This window comes from Vollenhovia emeryi, unplaced genomic scaffold (assembly GCF_000949405.1).
Source record: "Vollenhovia emeryi isolate VEMERY1.0 unplaced genomic scaffold, V.emery_V1.0 DF939155.1, whole genome shotgun sequence".
Classification (NCBI taxonomy): Eukaryota; Metazoa; Arthropoda; class Insecta; order Hymenoptera; family Formicidae; genus Vollenhovia; species Vollenhovia emeryi.
The window spans coordinates 1,885,734-1,903,326 of NW_011967211.1; the positions used below are offsets into that span (position 1 = coordinate 1,885,734).

General features: G+C 42.6%; 4 protein-coding genes across 8 annotated transcripts; 2 read left to right on the top strand and 2 right to left on the bottom strand.

Moving 5' to 3' along the window:
• Positions 1 to 314: 314 nt before the first annotated feature.
• LOC105565193 lies at positions 315 to 12,039 on the bottom strand. Of its 3 annotated transcripts, none has more exons than XM_012018185.1 (4): positions 11,922 to 12,039; positions 3,911 to 6,788; positions 3,554 to 3,839; positions 315 to 3,486 (listed from the first exon to the last, which is right to left on the bottom strand). In XM_012018185.1, exons 2-4 carry the CDS (start codon positions 6,176 to 6,178, stop codon positions 3,308 to 3,310), a joined length of 2,733 nt encoding a protein of 910 aa, XP_011873575.1. In that variant the 5' UTR covers positions 6,179 to 6,788; positions 11,922 to 12,039; the 3' UTR covers positions 315 to 3,307. The 3 variants fall into 3 exon arrangements, with proteins under 3 accessions (XP_011873575.1, XP_011873576.1, XP_011873577.1); XM_012018186.1 differs by lacking the exon at positions 11,922 to 12,039 and adding an exon at positions 9,199 to 9,938; XM_012018187.1 differs by lacking the exon at positions 11,922 to 12,039 and adding an exon at positions 8,276 to 8,356 and having other exon boundaries at positions 501 to 3,486.
• LOC105565192 lies at positions 6,915 to 12,620 on the top strand. 2 transcript variants are annotated; one of them, XM_012018183.1, is made up of 2 exons: positions 6,915 to 7,392; positions 12,459 to 12,620. In XM_012018183.1, exons 1-2 carry the CDS (start codon positions 7,202 to 7,204, stop codon positions 12,607 to 12,609), a joined length of 342 nt encoding a protein of 113 aa, XP_011873573.1. In that variant the 5' UTR covers positions 6,915 to 7,201; the 3' UTR covers positions 12,610 to 12,620. The 2 variants fall into 2 exon arrangements, with proteins under 2 accessions (XP_011873573.1, XP_011873574.1); XM_012018184.1 differs by lacking the exon at positions 6,915 to 7,392 and adding an exon at positions 8,576 to 8,828.
• Positions 12,560 to 13,278, top strand: LOC105565191 (myeloma-overexpressed gene 2 protein homolog). Its single transcript, XM_012018182.1, has 3 exons — positions 12,560 to 12,723; positions 12,795 to 12,864; positions 13,088 to 13,278. Exons 1-3 carry the CDS (start codon positions 12,655 to 12,657, stop codon positions 13,123 to 13,125), a joined length of 177 nt encoding a protein of 58 aa, XP_011873572.1. The 5' UTR covers positions 12,560 to 12,654; the 3' UTR covers positions 13,126 to 13,278.
• LOC105565190 (transcription factor Dp-1) lies at positions 12,945 to 17,521 on the bottom strand. Of its 2 annotated transcripts, XM_012018180.1 has the most exons (12): positions 17,452 to 17,521; positions 17,115 to 17,218; positions 16,475 to 16,593; positions 16,198 to 16,264; positions 16,024 to 16,121; positions 15,740 to 15,954; positions 15,401 to 15,563; positions 14,968 to 15,329; positions 14,798 to 14,880; positions 14,620 to 14,703; positions 14,283 to 14,549; positions 12,945 to 14,087 (listed from the first exon to the last, which is right to left on the bottom strand). In XM_012018180.1, exons 2-11 carry the CDS (start codon positions 17,161 to 17,163, stop codon positions 14,317 to 14,319), a joined length of 1,473 nt encoding a protein of 490 aa, XP_011873570.1. In that variant the 5' UTR covers positions 17,164 to 17,218; positions 17,452 to 17,521; the 3' UTR covers positions 12,945 to 14,087; positions 14,283 to 14,316. The 2 variants fall into 2 exon arrangements, with proteins under 2 accessions (XP_011873570.1, XP_011873571.1); XM_012018181.1 differs by having other exon boundaries at positions 15,773 to 15,954; positions 17,115 to 17,455.
• Positions 17,522 to 17,593: the final 72 nt, after the last annotated feature.

Sequence of the window (17,593 nt, forward strand, 5' to 3'; positions counted from 1 at the left end):
AAAAAGCGCGCAAATTCTCCCCTTCAGCATTCTCGCTCAAATTTATGGGCGATGAGAATAGCTTTTTATACGAGGGCAAGAATATATTTGAAAATAAATGGTCGATCGATAAAATTATCTCCGTGACGCAACGCGTACGCGAACGCGAGGACCCGACGGACCCGACGACAATTTGCATCTTGGCCTCACTTGGCCTGTCGGTAATTCAGCGAGCCTATAATGTAAAATATTGTAAAATATGCTGCATATCGAATGTCTGAGGTCGTGATAACGAGCAGCGGAATTAGCTAACAATAATCCAAACGTATATAGGTAATAGGTATACTCGTTTCGCCGCCTCGAGCGATCTTTATTGGCTATTACAAAGCTTGAAATCTAGCTCGTACGACTGCAATGTAAGCGAAATAAATAATTGTGAAATAAAGTGCAGTTGAGTATGCGACCGATTCGGTATAGGAATTGGTGTAGCGACTAAGAATTTATATACATACACGCAAGACTATAATGATAGATTCATTCCTTTAATATTTAAGAGTCAACAAGAACGGTTCAAATCGGCAATGGTTTGCGCCAATAGGTATATCGGATCACATTTAGGTGATCACACATCTGGTATATATAAAGATGTCGGATTAGGATTAGGGACGCTAGATCGATATCGTCCAACGATCCAACTATAACGATTACAATTGTGGCAAATATTTTTCAGTAGAATGTTGAATTTCTATACGACATACCAATGTTACATAGATTACCGAACGGTACCCATACAGCACACAAAGTTAAAATAATGTTCCAATGTTCAAGTATAAATACTCTACGTTGAATCTAGGGGATTATTATTTTAGTGGAATAATTCAATTTCAGCACTTGCTTAAGTCTTGCAACAGTTGTAAAAAATATTCTGCTAAACGCGACCAATGCTTTCTGAATGTTGAACATGTTGATTCAACATTTGTGTACTGTACGGGGTAACGTGTGCTCCCTTAAATTTCTACCTTTTTTCCCCCTTTTAATGTTAAATTCTCTTCTACTGGAAGGAATCACTCCGAGATTTTCTTTTCCATCGATATTCTATTAAAAGTCCCTCTTTACGGATCGACTTAACAACTATCGCTCGCTTATAATACTATACCAGTGAAAGTCGTCTCTCGTCAAGTCGGCAACTTGATATCGTAAATATATGAAATACACAATTTTCCTTTCTTCCTTTTTTATATATAGTAAAATATTGCTTTATACTCATTTCGTAGATGCCGTATAAGGCTGCGTACGTACGCCCGATGTATAATGCGGGAGGAGCGTGCATGCTCTCTCCGGGAAAGAAATTATTGCACTCGCATTTAGATTTGGACTTGGCACCGGACACACGCGATTACAAGATCGATTCTAAATCAAACTTACGATCCCGGCTCGCGACAATTACTCGATACTTTCGGCTATCAAATTATACACTCGATCAGTTCGGTACTCTAAGAAAGAATATTCGAAACTCGTTGCTGCCTATAAACCATCTAATTGTTGATTCTTAATTATCTGTAAAAGCAGTAAATATCTTTCGTACTTTGTTTCTCCGTATAAAGGCCTCGTAATGTTTATACGTACACGTGTATTCTTCCTATGGCTATAAGAGATATTTTTGGAATATAAAATTTTCTTCCCGTGGAATCGACAATAATACCTAAAATATCGTAGTTGCGATTTTGACTAGTTTTAAAGAACCTCTATCTCGTACGACGTTGACGGCCACACGGCAAAAGAGGTGTTTGCTTCGCCAAGAGTAACGCGTGTATATCATTTACACGTTCCATTAAAAACCCTCCGGTCCTCCAGGATGACTTAAATTACCGTTACTATATACTTTTCGTCCATTATTCGCTACTGTACACCCGATATCTCGGGGTAAATCGGTGACGTCGTGCATACATCTTTCGAACGAACGAAAGCGACCAGCAACATTGCGTGATTGGTAATTACAAGCTTGACGATTCAGAAAATTTATGTGCGCGCATATTCGCATGTACGTACGCTCTAGTAACGGAGGTAGTGGAGTCTACTTGTAGCTTACTTGAAAATTCATTAAGAGGCAAGTTTACGATCACAGAAATTCTCTACACGTTGAAATTCTCTTCTACGTCTCATAGTTCTCTATCAAACACGCATCGCGCTTTACACGAGAGAGAGAGAGAGAGATGGAGTTGAGTCTGTCCGATCGAAAAGTACAGCATTTAATTCAACTCTTGACAAATTAGTTGGCTGAAATTAGACCTAATTACGAAAAGAGTGATTCGCAAGGACGCGCAAAGGACACGCGTAACGCAAAGACGATTGTAAAAGTTGTTACAAAGGGTATATATGTGATTAATTTACAATATTTTTCGTGTTATCCGGGGGAGAGGGGATAACTTGGCAATTGTACAACTAGCTGTTCTAACTTCAGAATACGATTCGCTCGATGAGGAAATAGCGACTAGCATAGCAAGCATGCATACACGACTCGTACGCGTTTTCTGTGCAACGCACAAACCAGGACACCCCAGATTTGTGCCGATTTCGACCCACTATGTACGCGGAGCACCAATTGCTGGTAGTATCCTGAGATTCGAAATTATATTTATTGTGTTAGTCGTTGCCGTGCGAAAATATATGTATGTATGTACATGTACACGATATCCATATCGAATGGATTCGTTCGTGCAAGATACAATCATCGACGTTAACACGTAGCTCGTACCTCGTAGCGAGCCTTCCGCAGGCCCTCTGAATTTTTTATATATCGCAAGCGGCATCTTCCTAATTTGTACATATGTATAATATATATATATATATATATTACTATGTCGTAATATCGCGCGCTACGCTATTAAAAATATTTAAAAAAAGCTGTACGTGTGTTCTCCTGCGAGTAATTCTTTTTTTGCGCAATATCCAATAGATTAGAAATGACTTGATAACTTTCGCAAAAGCATGATCGACTGATAATATAACTGATAAGAGTTGCAACGCGACCGATGCGACTCTTACCACTGATATTTTACACTTTATATAACGTCCTTCGAGTCGCTCGCATTAGTCATCGCGAAAAGTATCGATAAATCCGCAAGTTATACGATAAACTATAATTAAAACTATATATATAATTACACCACAGCCGGCTCGAGCAACTCGTGAATTGCGTGTCGCTAGTGCGGAATGGACACTACCACGAAATTAAGGGGTGCCTGTGGCAATTTTCGCAATCTGCGTTAAAATTCCTCTGATATCGACTTGTCTCTCTGGCTTGTTTCTTCAATAAATATCGACATATTTACACATTGTTTATCGCATTGAAATCCTTGTCGGTAGTTACCCCCCTGGATTCGTATCGATACTTTCGGTACAAACCGATCAAAGGCATCACTAATAACAATATGCCGCTTAACGCGATGAACAATCCCGCCAAGTAGAAGGACAGGTCGTACGTGCCTGTGATATCGTACAGCCACCCTGAAAAAGAAATGGAGAATTCGCTCGTGTCTCATAATTAAGTTCCACGTCACCGTGCGACACTTACCAGCTAGCGGAGGGCCCATGAGATTGGCGATTCCTTGAACCAGTAACAAAAGACCGTAGGCGTTCGTAAACCTCTCCAAGGTGATGAGCTCGACAAGGATAATGCTGGTGAGACTGTAATTTGCTGCGATGAATAATCCAAAGGCACCAGAGATTGCACATAGAGTGTAATAATCGCTGATAACTATCGGTATCAGAGCGGTAACGGTACCGCAGAGCGCCATGCATACCGCATAGACGATAGACGCGTTCACCCACGCTCTATCGCCGGCCCAACCCAGAAAAATCTGCAAAACAAAGGTCAATTACCAAGAATGCCCATTTATTTATTTACTTCAATATTCTCGCCGTTGCTTACCTCACCGCCCATATTGGCGATGCCGATCACCGAGATCAGAATAGACGCATCCGTCTCGCTAAATCCAACTTCGATCGCATTGTCCGTCAGATAGACGTAAGGCACATCGTACCACGTGTGCAAGAGAAAATTGCTGACAGCGAATAGCAGGAACCTCGGATCGGCAAAGTACGAAAAGTCTAGCATGTCGACGATCAAATCCCAAAATTCCCAAAGTCCAGCGTACCAAACGAGCTTTGTCTTGGCGATCGTAGTCATGGAATTTCTGTAAATGTCCGGGCAGCTCGAAGCTCTCAAACGATATCGATTGATGTTGAGCATGGCGCCTCTGTAAGTCAAGCTATGCCTATGCATTCTGATATCCTTCAAATAGGCGGTTGGCAGCCTTCTCGGTGGTTCCAACGTATTAGAACGCCTCAACGGAATGTCGGAATCGATTTTCTTCAACCACCGTAAATACGCCGGTTCTACCGACTGAGGCGGCTGCTGCTGCTGCTGCTCGCCGTGCAAAATTCGCTTATTCTCCTTATCCTTGCCTTCGGTCGTTGCTCGCAATTCAGCTAATGGACTCGGCGTAGATATAAATCGGGCCGAGGGTGTACTCAGTTGATCGTGCAAGGCTCCAGAATCGCTGAAACTCCTCGACGATATCAACAGACTCGGATAGTTTTGCAAGAGAACGTTGTAAACGGTCTTGTTTGTACTGAGCAGTTCCAGCACCTCCAGAGGTACTCTTTCTCCATTCTTGACAAAGGTAGGCAGATTTACCAGGCTAGAGAATAACTTTTCACCGCTCCCCTCATCGCATCCATCCTGCGGCCGCAGATTCTCAATAATCATCGCATTGGCAGACGCAAAGCCTCGTTTAGAATCACCGTGAGGCGTTTGAGTGGTCGTGTTCGCGGAGCTGGTGGCGGAAAAGGAGTCTGCGCTGGAACTCTGTATCTTAGATCTTTTCTTCTCCCGATTCTTTCTTCTCTCTTGAGTTTTCGCTTTCGCTCTAATGGTAGTCCATTCGAGGTCTCGCATCAGACATCCGCATACAGCGAGATTGGAAAACAATCCTGCCAGAATCAGCGTGGTTCCTCTCCAGCCGTACTCCGCCAAAAGATACTGCGTGACGGGTGCGAAGATAAAAGTTCCGATTCCGCTACCGCATACCGACAGACCGGTTGCGAAAGATCTCTTCTTGTCAAAGTAGTACGCCACGATTACAACCGCCGCAACGAAGCACAAGGACAAGCCGAAACCTGCTACGATGCCGAAGGTGAAGATGAGTACTTCCATCGAGTTCGCATAGGAACTTACAACGAAGCCGACTGTTGCCAGAAAGCTACCGGCCACCGTGACTTTTCTACATCCGTAGCGATCGGTTAAGAAACTTGCCACCGGTCCCGATAACAACGGCATTGCCATAAAGAGACTGCCGATCCACGCCGTCTTGGATTTGCCCCCTCCGAAGTAATTGAGGAATTCAACGTATATTACGCCAAAGGAAAAAGTGATGCCATCCGCGATCAAGTTTACCATAAAGGAGGCCGCTACGACGACCCAGCCCCAACCTCCGTCGGGAGGTCTAGCTTCGCAAAACTGTGCCAAGCTGGAATTGTCTTCGGAGCTGCTCGTGGTAGATGTGGAAATTGACGGGCTTGGATGCGGCCTTTCCTCGGGTGTAGCGTCATGTAGCTGCTGCTTTTGCGACTCTTTGTTGAATTGCACGTGATGCTGTTGCTTGTCCTCCTTCTCGGTACTCTTCTCGGTCGACGAGTCATTCTTGGCTGACAGAATTCTGCTAGGGGACTCGAAAATTGTACCCCTCTCGTTGAAGACGCCCTTCAATTTCTGCGGACTAGATGCATCCTCCTTGTACAGGCTGTTGGGTCTCTTTGGTGAACTCTGCGAGGCTTCTTTCAGCTCTTGACGAGCTTCCCGACGTATCCTTGAGCCTGATTGCTCCGTTGGTTCTTGGCGCGAATTATTCTCCACGAATCTCACCTCGTCTTCCCGTCGCGTATTTTTCAGCGATAATGACTCTGGGTTCTTTCGGGAGCGATTCACGTACTTTGACACCCGAGCCGAATTCGAAACCATCGTCTCTTGGCGAGTGTCGTCATCGCAATCGTTTCCATTATTAACTATACGTGAACTTTGCTTGATAATCTCATCGTCGCTCGTTTCGGCAAACGATCGCCTCGCATTATTGGTTGAGTTTCGCACGTCGAGTCGAATCTGCTTGTTTCCATCGTTAAGCTTGGTCCACTCGGCCATATTGAAGAAACGAAGAATGTATGGGAGATACTTTCGGGATTCACTCTTCTCTCAATCTATCAAAATACTCGCGATCCAATTTTCCTTTCCGTAAAACCGATCCAAAGCTTGCACGTACGATACGCATAGATACACACGACCACGCACACACGCACGCACACGCACACGCACGCACACACGCACACGCACACACACACACACGCACACACACACACACACACACACGATAACAAAAACTCGAGCAACTCTGTGTTTCGCAAGGAAATTTTGGGCGGCCCTTCTCCTCAAATCGAAATCGATTCAATAGAGGTCTAGTTTCGTCCTTGACTTAAACAACGGTAAACAAGGCCACTCGTAGAGCTGCCTGGTGAACTGACGGCGTAACGGTAATAGGGATGCTGACGACCAGGTCGATGTAAAGTTGTCTGGCGATTGATAGTCGGCACCCGGTCGACCATGCAACGGTCCACCACCATTGCAATCGCGGCCCCGGATTCTCCAAGTCCAAGTAGCACTTTGATTATTCGGGACCACCTCCTCCTCCGCGAAACGTTCGTCAACCCAGGCACCCATGCGGCGAAACGTACTGCTTCGGTTCTTGCGTTGTATTCTGCAAGGAAAAAATTGAGATGGACGAGTGAATAAAGGGAGACAAAGAACCGAGTGAGAGGTAGAATAAATTTCGAGTACGAAATGAGGATTATCAAAGGAGAATAGATGGTAGAAAGTTTCCGAAATGTACCATCTGCCATTTAAATCGAACGAAACGATATAACCCGCCGGTAAACCTAAAACGCGAGAGGAGTAATAACAGGATCAAAATGACGCACACAGTCTCTGAAAAAATGTCTCGCTCGGCTATATTTACTCGCTAAAGCAACATTCTCTCGAGCATTATTAGACGTTCCAAGTTCGATGTTTGGCAAAGACACTCGGGGCGCAGTGTGACTCGCTTCTGGCATTTCGTAACCGGCCGAAGTAGCTCGAGTTAGAGTCAGCGATTATAAATGAAGCTCATTGTGTATGAGTTGCTATCAATTTAAGGATTTAACGGTGGCCACGATGATCACGCGTGTATCATACGATCTCTTTTCCTTCTTCTTTTATATCTTCCACCACCAGGCCGATTGTAATTTCTTTTCAAAGTGCGATTGCCAGTATAGGCCAAAATTTCAAGTGCGTGCAGACGTTAAGGGTCAGTGTCGATACACATGGTACGCATGACTTTGGTTGCACGAGAGAGAGAGAGAGAGATCATGTGTTTCCCCTACCAGTGAAACCAGTGAAACCAGTGGAACTTGACCATTCGGTATTACATATGTATCGAACGGTGTATTGCCAATTCAACTTTTTCTTCCTTTCAAACGAATTTTCGAGAAATCTCAATGCTATTTAACATCTTTACAATGCTTTATTATACGTCGAGGAAAATGTATCGAGAAAATGAAGTTTTCAAATTTACTTCATTTTCCAACAATGGCGCCGTGAATTTGGAAACGTCTCTATCACGTTGCGCCTTGTGCTCGTTAATGTTGAAAGAACCAGTTAAATACAACTTGGTACAACTTGTTCCGCGTTTGTCCAAACTACTGGTAGATTTAACGCTGACCTAGATCTTGCCGGATTACTTAACTCTACAATCAGAGGAAGACGATCATTTAACTTTTTGCGTGGAACCTTAACACGCGACCGCCAGTGCTGTGCATTGTGCGCAAATACCCGAAATATATTGAGTCACGGTAGCGCGAGAAGTGAGCAAAGCTGCCAAAAGTTAATTGTAAGCTAATTGTAAATATTTTATACATACAAGTACAAGTATAATACTAGCGTAAGTAGAAATAAGAGGGACGATACGTTCCGAGAACGTAAACACAAGTTAAAGCAATTTTAGTAGAAATTGCCGACGAGATGGAGATTCAAAGAACCATTTGTAAAACACAAATGATAGTAAAATGCATTGTCGGTCGAGTTAGATAAGAAGGCAATTTTTTAGGAAGAAATTTGATAAAATCGCTGTTGTGGATTACATATTGTACTATTTCTTTTATTTGGAAAAATTGAAAAAATTTCCAAGATCTGAAAGAATCTGAAACTTACTCGTTTACTCGGTTCGTACGTACGTACGCAGGGACGGAGAAATAGGCGCCTTTGGCCGACGAATTTTGCGCAATTTTGGCTGCGTGCCCGCGAGCACGGATAAACCAGGGTAAACCAGGGTAAACCAGGGTAAACCAGGGTCGAATATCGTTGTCGCCAATCTCACGCGCGGATTTAACCTGCTGCAAATTGTTTGCCACACTCGTAATATTACGTTACTCTGATCCAACTGTTAATAAAGTGCCCTTATCAATCGCGAAGAATAAACCGCACGAGCGGAAACATATCGCGGACGTAAAAGATAAGATGAATTACTGAGATCGATTTTTATCACTTTTGTCGTCACGTTTGAAGCCACGCGTGTAATGCCCCACGTGTAATGCCGGAACGATCGCACTAAAACTATGTTTAACGCCGAGCCTCGGCAGGATTTATCGTCCAATATTAACTTCCGCGTAACGTTCGATTGTGCGAAAGCATTATGGAGAATATCACGATCGTTCGACGAAGAACCAACTTGGAACCGTGCGCTCATTCACGCCAAGCAGCGATCGTACGTCGAGTATTAGCACTTTCCGCATTAGTAAGCGTTTCTGCGTCCTTTTTGCAGGAGTGATTTTTTTCACTCCCATTTTTTACTGATTGCAGCGAAATTTACCATAACTGTAACCTTGTTGGTAGTTATCGAGTCAACAGATCGATTAAAACCTTTCGTTTCAAAGTCTCTGTTAACACTTTGTTAACTTATTTATAGTTTGAAAAGAGTTGTAACGCGTGGAATATTTTAGAAACTTGACGACAACCGTCAACCAATTCTTCACGTTTACGGATAACCTTTGATAACGTTCATTTCTTTCCATTCGAAATTTACCATCGATGCTACAAGTTCGATGGCACAAATAGAAAAGAAATAATTGACGAACCATAATGGCTGATGCGATCGGTTACTTTGCGTTATCCAAGCTGTTCCATTTTCGTTTAGTGGCACGATCAGTCCAAAAGCGTAAGAAACGTCGCGCTCTAACATTCAACTAATATTGGGAGGTCGCTACCGCTTGGCCTTTGCACGAGGTCGAACACCCGCGTTCGCGAGACGGCGAAATCTCCAGGTCCCGCGAAATCTCATCGCTAGAGAGAGAATGAGAGAGGGAGAGAGGGGGAGGAAGGGAGAGAGAGGGGAGGGAGGGAGAGAGAGAGGAAGGAAGAGGGAGAGAAAGAAAAAGAAAAAGAAAAAGAATGTATGCGTTGTCACGATCGTCGATGGCGACGAACCCGATCCACGAGCGAACCAGTGTGCGATTAGGCGCGTCTGTTCTTGGACGACGCTAACAAGTTAAAAAGTTGCCGCGATTAGCGATGCTCGAGAAAAACAGTCGTCGCGCCGATGGAGATCTCTCTCTCTCTCTCTCAATGATCCGTCACCGCGAAACGATATCTTTCATTTCCGGCTACGTTTCGCGACGCAAAGTTTTCCGCGCACAGATATCAGAGCATTTCTCGGCTGCGAGCTGCGAGCGAGCTGCGAAGCGAAGAGATCTCACACAATCAGACCACCTCGTCCTGTCGCGCGCACAGAAAGATGACCGGGCTAATACTGATAGCTGGTACCCGCTCTCACTGATACATATGACCATTGGCTTCGAACGCCTTTCGTCGTGACGTCACGATGTATGCCGATCTTAAACGCACCGCGTTAAGACGCAAGGAGGGTTTACGCCACACGATACTTAACGCTTTACTTATCTACATCGCCGATTGTCGATTATCGAGAAAACATGTTTCGTTAATGAAATATCAGCTTCGATCGCTAGCATCCTCATTTGCCTTCACTCATAGAGTGAAGCACTGTAATATTCTTCTTGTCCACTTTCAGAAATATTATATTTTACATTTTATACAAGTCGGCATAATGTTTTTTTTTACAAAATTTTACTTTCCGAAACTATCCATTTTCTCTTTCCTTTATTAAAGTTTTGTCTAATAGAGAAAATTACATGTGTACGGGCAACATTATATAATTCTTTTATCCTTTTTTTAAGACAAGAAACAATACGTTGTACGTGTTGTTTCGTTAGAAAGGAAAAAACTTAGTAATAATATCCGTAAATTGTGTGGAGGAAAATTATCTACAATATTCTCATCAAACGATGCTCGAAGACGTTCGTTTCTAGATTCTACTTTTGAAGATGTACCAAAAGTTGTTCAAGTTTCCTATGAAAATTAAACGTTACTTGTAAATAATAAGTTTGCTCAGACGTAAGCAAAGATCAATACATACTGCTATGAAGAGATAGTTGTCACGGCATTGTTCAAATGTACAATTTCTGTTTCTACAATGTTTGTAGAAACAAGCAATCTGCACAAGCAATTTGCATTTGATTACGAGACATGGAAAAAGTCAAATAAAAATGAGCACGAGGGATTCGCGCAATCTTTAAAACGCTTTTCAGTCTACAACGTGGCGACTGCTTACATGTGCGGAAAGCTTATCACACGAGTCGTAGAGTTGTACAGATAAGAGACAGCTTTTTTCTCTCGCGCGTATACGCACTCTACCCCGGACGGCTTTCAATTATATTATAATAATGTGCATCTTACTATTGCTTAGCATGTAAAGCTGGAATCCCTTTTTCTTTCCGATCGAATCATCATAAAGCTCTATAATCGTCATATTACGTAACAATGCATTATTTCCCGAATAACTTATCTTTATTGTTATTTTCGCTGCCATATTCTTGCGATGATGAACTATTTTTTTACGACATCGTAAAAGAAATGAACATTGCGAAAAGTATGTAGAGCCTAGAACTAGTCAAAGATAATAGCATTAAAGTATATCTTATCTCGGTACGTGCCTGTTGTCAGAAAATAATGCAGAAACACTTCTTTTTTTGCTCATCTTTCAATCGATCGAGGATCACACCACACAAATCCGGGAAATTTCCCAAGGACGTGGATTTCCATTTGGCGAGGCAAGAATAATCATCACCCAACTAATTAAAATGTTTATACGGCAAACAAAGGATCGTATAAGGTGTTTATCCTCATAGTAGAAGAATTTTTATACGAGTCGCGGAAAATTTTGCAGGCAAAGATAAACAGCATGAGCAAGCTACTTGAATTCTAAATAGGATATTTTTCCGGGAAACCTTGTAAACGGCAATCGCACGCCTACCTAATAAGGCCGAAAGATACCAATTGTCAATAAATGAGATAATACTCAACGATTCGCAAAATTGTTGAGCTTGATCGCAGATAAAAAATATATCTCTAATTGACAATATGGATGATAATTATGAATTGCAACGCTATCTATCTATCTATCTACGAGTAAAATTGACATTTTTATCGAAAGTGACACAAGAAAGAAACGTTGACGTTAAAGCATTCTTTTCAATACAACTATGATCGTCACTGTTACTCTCCAAGTAGAGCATTGGGAAAAAGAGTGTAACATTAAATGATCGGCGGATCAGCTGGTCGCGTTATCATAACCGCAACGGCTGTTATTGATCCGCACTCCTGCCGCCTGCCGCGCAGACCGCGCAGGCCGCGCGCAGGGCTCGGAAGGCGTCCGCGGTCATGCACCAGCCAGGCACATTGGCTTCTCCGAATGCTACGCATGCTAGAAGGAGACTGCACTCACCGATGTTCACTCTCTCTTTCTTGGAACCGATGCTAAAAAACCGGGGTGAGCCGCATGATACGTGCGTGAAAAGAATCCGCTGCTCGGTCGACAGCCGCGTGAGCCGCAACGATGGGGGGGGGGGGGACTGCTACTCGACGGGTACGATGGTCGCTCAATCCCAAACCCCAAGCCAGTAACGAGGACACCCGCGAGACGACGATCCCTCGCGATTCGGAGATGTCGATCACGAAAGGCGAAAGGCGAAAGGCGAAAGGCGAAAGCCAAGCACGGACGGCACGCACCGGGGCACTGAGATACCTCTCTTGGACTATCGCTTCCGCGCGGTATCGCTCGCGCGCGGCACGAGCCAAGGGTGAATTTTGACCGATGGACTGCGCGCGCACCACCTCGCGCACCCCCTCTCGCTCTCTCTTTACCACATTCTATTTACTTTCATTCACATTACCATTTCTACATTATTACATACATGTATATTTCCATTTGCAATCTATGTGATCAAAGATCGAGATATAACTTATTTATGTATATCGACAGCGAAATTAAGTGGCTTGAATTATCCTCGGGAGGTAATATGGAACATATTCTCCCGTCAGGTATCGACCGCGTTTTCCTTTTGCACGCGCGTCTCGCAAAAGTCGCAAAACGATTCGAGTCCTCGCAAGTCGATATCTCATCGCAAGTATAGTTCACTGTCCACTGACCACGTATTATTACGAGGTATTGTAAAAACATGAAGCCAACGCTTGTGGCCGATGAAATGTTTCCCGAAGGAGCTGGACCTTACGTCGAATTAGAGGAGGTATTGTATACAACTCTGATAAGGTTATGTAACTCGTTCTCAGTCATCTCACGTGGTGAATTTCATTTCAGGTCGGAGGTAGTAGGTTATTAGTGGACCTGACAGCTAGTGAGAAAGCTGTTCATTCGGAATTTTTCAATGGTACTTGTCCAAAGATTACGTGCATTTTACCATCCCCCTCCAAATTGATGGAAATTCAAGGACCTCTTCCCAACATTTCAATGATATATTAAATATGATTTAATTCTTCAAGTATTTCTCTACATATTCCATAGAAGATGAAGAACACACTCTTTTCTCTCTCTTGCATAAACAATAATTCAAGTTAACAGAATATACGGTTAGTTTATTCGCTTCTTTTCAGAGTTTCATGATCTTTACGACGACGATGATTTGGAATAGAGCAGCATTCCTAAACACTTGCACAGGTTAACTTGGCATCAAAGCAGACAATTTCTTATTCTTGCAAATCCATGTAAAAACCAACAAACATTGTATGTCGTGAGGTGCGTTCAGCAGAAAACTGTATTAATAAACTCTGTGCTGACAAAATAATTATTACTTTTGATTCTTTACAAATACCAAAGAGAAGGAATGAGCTGAAAAAGGTGGAGCGTTAATGACGAAAAAATGATTTCCTTCTGTTGAACGCATCTATTAAATATAGCATGTTTATACATATAATAGATATGAAAAATGTTTTTCGTTTCTCGAGTTTGCTGTAAAAACTTACCGCAAACCCTTACATAGTATCGTTATTCAATGCACATCCTCTCCGCTCAAAAGACTAACCACAAACTACAAACTTCATATTATAACATTATTACAATTTATTTGTATTTTTAATTCGAGTCAAATGTGCGCCTGCATCTATCGTACGTCACTTTACTGCTTACCACAGACAATTGTTATTATAAACGTGCCATAAGAAAATGAGTACTGGTCAATATATCTCGTACATATAATAATATTATGATACTGTAAGATTATAATTTATAGTACATAGACGCTAGCCATATAAACTTGTGTAGGTCGATGCACAACTAAAATATAGCACCCCATTCAGTCATTCATTTCTTTATACCGTTTCGATCGCGTTTCGCGCGTGTGCATCGAATTGCCATTTTGTTAGTTTACGCGAAAAGAAAAGCGTGCCACCTAGATTGCCGCCAATTCAATCAGCCCAATTAATTGCTACGTTTTCTCCTTGGCCCCAATCAACATATTTCCTCTTTGACCATTCTCTCATTAACTTTTCACAGATTTGCCTTCCTATCCTTGTTCGATATATGTTAAAAACTGGCGACCGGGGTGAAGACGATATTATTTATGTTGGCATATCGCTGATGATAGTGGCGAGTATCCTAAAATTCAGAAGCAAAATTGCCTTGTCGGATATCACGGATTCTCTCAAATTTTCATTATAATAATTGCTGCAGCTGCGTGCGAATATCGTACAGTATGAGGCACGTTTTCATGTATACATATATCGTATGAGCGAATGAGTGATCGGGAGGGGAAGAGAGGGGGAGGAGTAAGGAGAGGGTAAACATACAAACCCTGAGTCTAGCCTTTGAAGAATTATTCGGGATGCTAGTTAACTTCAAGATCACTGTCAGCCTGTTCATCTTGGTCGGTCTCTTCCTCGTCGTCCTCTTCCTCTGAATAGTACTGAGACGGTGGCGATAAAGGATCTTCCGACAATGAAGTATGCGACGATGACGGTGGCCGAGAACCTTCCAATTTCATATCTAAATCCTCCATCGATGTACTTGGCCCAGGAATAGTTACTGGAATAAACTTCTCTAAATCCCCTGATGCTAACTCTGCAACGATCGATCCTGTTAAACAACTCGACAACGACACTTTAATGTACACACACGATATAGCACATACGTTCTACATATTTCTCCAGTGATTTTGGGACCATTGATTTTGCCTTTTTTAAATTTGCCTCGGTGCATTCCCCCTTTTCTAGTCCTACAAGAATATGTTGTTACAATTCGGAGATTTACAGTATATCTTGGCAAAAATGCTGACTAATTGTAGCATAAAAAGTAGCGTCTCTTTTTACCGAAAGCTAGACCCATCTGCTTTAGCACTTCGATATCGTCATGAATTTCAAACTTATCATTAAAATTAAACAGGTACTCGGTTCTGTAACGATAAGAGATTGCTTATCTTTTCATTCTCACACGTAAAATTTCTCTTATACATACTTGTTCCTTCCTTTCTGATACATACTTGTCATTTGAGATGCTGCAATCTATGACAGTCTTTTTACTGGTATTCACAATGAGGAATGGCAGCTGTATGGCAGAATTGGGTTTCGGTGGCCCGCGGAGACTCTCGTTTAAACGATTACGTTCAACCAAGTTCTTGAAAGAAATGTGAGACAGGATTAGCTGATGCAACTGCTGCGTCTTAGCTTTGATTCTTTCAATCTTCTTCTTCTTATCCTTTTCTAATGCTACGCATTCCTGTAATGAGTTTGTAGGCAAACCGAGCCACCTGATTTCTTTCTTCTCTTTTGAAATTATATTCATTGCCATTAACACGTTTAGAGCGTCGTACACGCGTCTTCTGATATTTTTCTGATCATATTGCTGGAAAGAGGGCAGTATCCAATATTACAATTCTTCAAGTTTACAATTGACATACACTAGGAAATAAATACCTGATCTGTCAGAGAATTTATGTGAGCGGGATTAGTAAATTCACCGACCAATTCGTCCGCAACTTCATTATAGGAAGTAGTGCCTTTCTTTTTCACTTTCTCGCAAACTTTCATCGAGAAATGTCTCAATCCTTTTCCGACCTTTTCTACTTTTCTCCGTTTACTATAATACAAAGAAATACGATATATAAGTGGAAATTTATAGCTCGGTGTGTTGATGAAGTAGATTAACGTAGAGGATTTTGCAAGATTGTAGCGAAGCTATCATTGTTTTCTCTCCCCCTCCCCCCCCTTCTGTGTCTATGTGTACGAGCGCATACAAAAAAATCATTGCATTACTCAGGCACAAAATCGCCACTTTCTACATCCTGCCTTTTTCTAGATCCACTGTGATCTAATATTGGACTGATAAAAGTTTTCCCAGTGGCATCCTTAACAAGTTGCGAAGTATTAGACTGTTGCTGCTGCTGCTGCTGTTGTTGCTGCTGCTGCTGCTGCTGTTGCTGCTGCTGCTGCTGTTGCTGTTGGGATGCGATAGCCTGTTTTATGTCGCTCTAAAATAAAAAAAATTGCATTTTACAGTTGTTAGAATCGTTGCTTATTCATTACAAAATAATATTAACCATTTGTGCAGAGGTCAACTGTATGGTTTTGGTCATCATAGATTCCCCTCCTTTTGATGTTGCCACTTTAGTATTTTGCAAAGGTATTGTTACAAGTCCTATAATTTAAAGACATTTCCAAATGGTAATATTATACTTATAATTATAGAAACAATGAATTGAAAAAGAGCTTACTCTGGCCAGGTGTAGATGGATTCTGCAAGCTAATAGTCCTAAGAACTTGTGTATTCGATGATAAAACCTAGTTGGAACGATACATGCGTAACATTTATGAAATAAGTCTGATTTACAGCATTATTGCAATAGCTAAAGAGAAATATTGTACATAACGAGATGGAGCTTGTATCGCTGTCTCATGAAAACTTGTTAGAAAGAAAAGTTATATAACCTCTATTAAAGAAAGAGCCACAATTGTGATAAACTAGATGACATCTAAAGTAGAGGCAAGTACCTGCGTTTCTTGATTAGGAGCTTTAAACACTTTAAGGCCACCTGCATTTGTTGTGCCGACAATACCACCTAATGCTTTATTAGGTGTACTCTGCACCACTTTTATCACTTGTGGATGTCCTGCAATGTGAATTGGATTCATCCGTAATGATATGTTAGTTGTCGAGACGCTATTGTGACATTGAAGAATGGAAAGATATATTAATCAATTCTATTTTGAATATCGTACCGAAAGTAGACGATAGAGCTCTGACATGTCATGTTAGAAATTGTCTCACGTATAAATGAAATAGAGATTAGGAGATAAAAATGGAAATGAATGCAACGTTACTCGATTGTAGTAAAGTGTTAAAAGACAATCTCGTGGTGAATATTAGATGAAATGGAGCACGATAACGGATGAGATGCGGAAAGTGATGATATATGTAAAAAGCTTGGAGAGCTACGGGGGAAAGTTGCCCGTTGCCGTCGGACAAAGCTGATGGAGTGGCAGGGCCGCGACTTAAACGGAGGTACGACGCAGGGTAGGGGAGGCAAACGAGCATAGACTCGGAGGAGCTCGCGTGTAATCTCAAACACTGGGCAAACTACTGGACGTGTGCGTTGGCGCGCACCACACTCGGGAGCTCGGAGCCACTTACCATTAGCGTCGTGTATTAGGAAATTCATCGTTTTGTTTTGCTGCGTCATCTCTGACCGTTGGTTATTGGGCCGTCGGTCGGCTGAGGGCGATAGCGCGGATGGGCTGTGCGAAAAAGGGAGATAAAAAGATCATAAGGGCTACACTCCGCTCGAATCGTCGGCTCGGCGTATCGCACCAAAATGGCGACCTCGCATATAAAAGCACTCGCGAGGCTGATTTGCGAGGTGTCGCGCGCCGCGAGAGCAACGCGATCCGTCAGCCGTGGCACGTCGGCGTCTCCTCTAGCGCGATCGACCGCGCATAACTCGCACGAGCCCGGAATAATCACGCTCTACCTGCAGCCAGTCGGTCCCGCAGCTTCCGCGTGCACACGGACTGGAAATGAGCTTGGCGGCACGACAAAGCTAAACAGCTGATTGGCCGCCAGCCGGTCACATGGCCGCTCTCTCGTTCCATCTCGTTCCACGTTACGCGGCG

Bases quoted from the DNA above. Each gene is read 5' to 3' on its own strand.
- LOC105565193 (XM_012018185.1), bottom strand. From the start codon at position 6,178: ATGGCCGAGTGGACCAAGCTTAACGATGGAAACAAGCAGATTCGACTC. The intron at 3,840-3,910 runs GTAAGCAACGGC...TTTGTTTTGCAG, and splicing joins TCGCCAATATGGGCGGTGAG to ATTTTTCTGGGTTGGGCCGG. The intron at 3,487-3,553 runs GTAAGTGTCGCA...TTTCTTTTTCAG, and splicing joins CATGGGCCCTCCGCTAGCTG to GGTGGCTGTACGATATCACA.
- LOC105565192 (XM_012018183.1), top strand. From the start codon at position 7,202: ATGAGTTGCTATCAATTTAAGGATTTAACGGTGGCCACGATGATCACG. The intron at 7,393-12,458 runs GTACGCATGACT...GTATATCGACAG, and splicing joins GGTCAGTGTCGATACACATG to CGAAATTAAGTGGCTTGAAT.
- LOC105565191 (XM_012018182.1), top strand. From the start codon at position 12,655: ATGAAGCCAACGCTTGTGGCCGATGAAATGTTTCCCGAAGGAGCTGGA. The intron at 12,724-12,794 runs GTATTGTATACA...ATTTCATTTCAG, and splicing joins CTTACGTCGAATTAGAGGAG to GTCGGAGGTAGTAGGTTATT. The intron at 12,865-13,087 runs GTACTTGTCCAA...GCTTCTTTTCAG, and splicing joins TCATTCGGAATTTTTCAATG to AGTTTCATGATCTTTACGAC.
- LOC105565190 (XM_012018180.1), bottom strand. From the start codon at position 17,163: ATGACGCAGCAAAACAAAACGATGAATTTCCTAATACACGACGCTAAT. The intron at 16,122-16,197 runs GTAAGCTCTTTT...TTTAAATTATAG, and splicing joins TCCATCTACACCTGGCCAGA to GACTTGTAACAATACCTTTG. The intron at 15,955-16,023 runs GTTAATATTATT...TTTTTATTTTAG, and splicing joins AGTTGACCTCTGCACAAATG to AGCGACATAAAACAGGCTAT.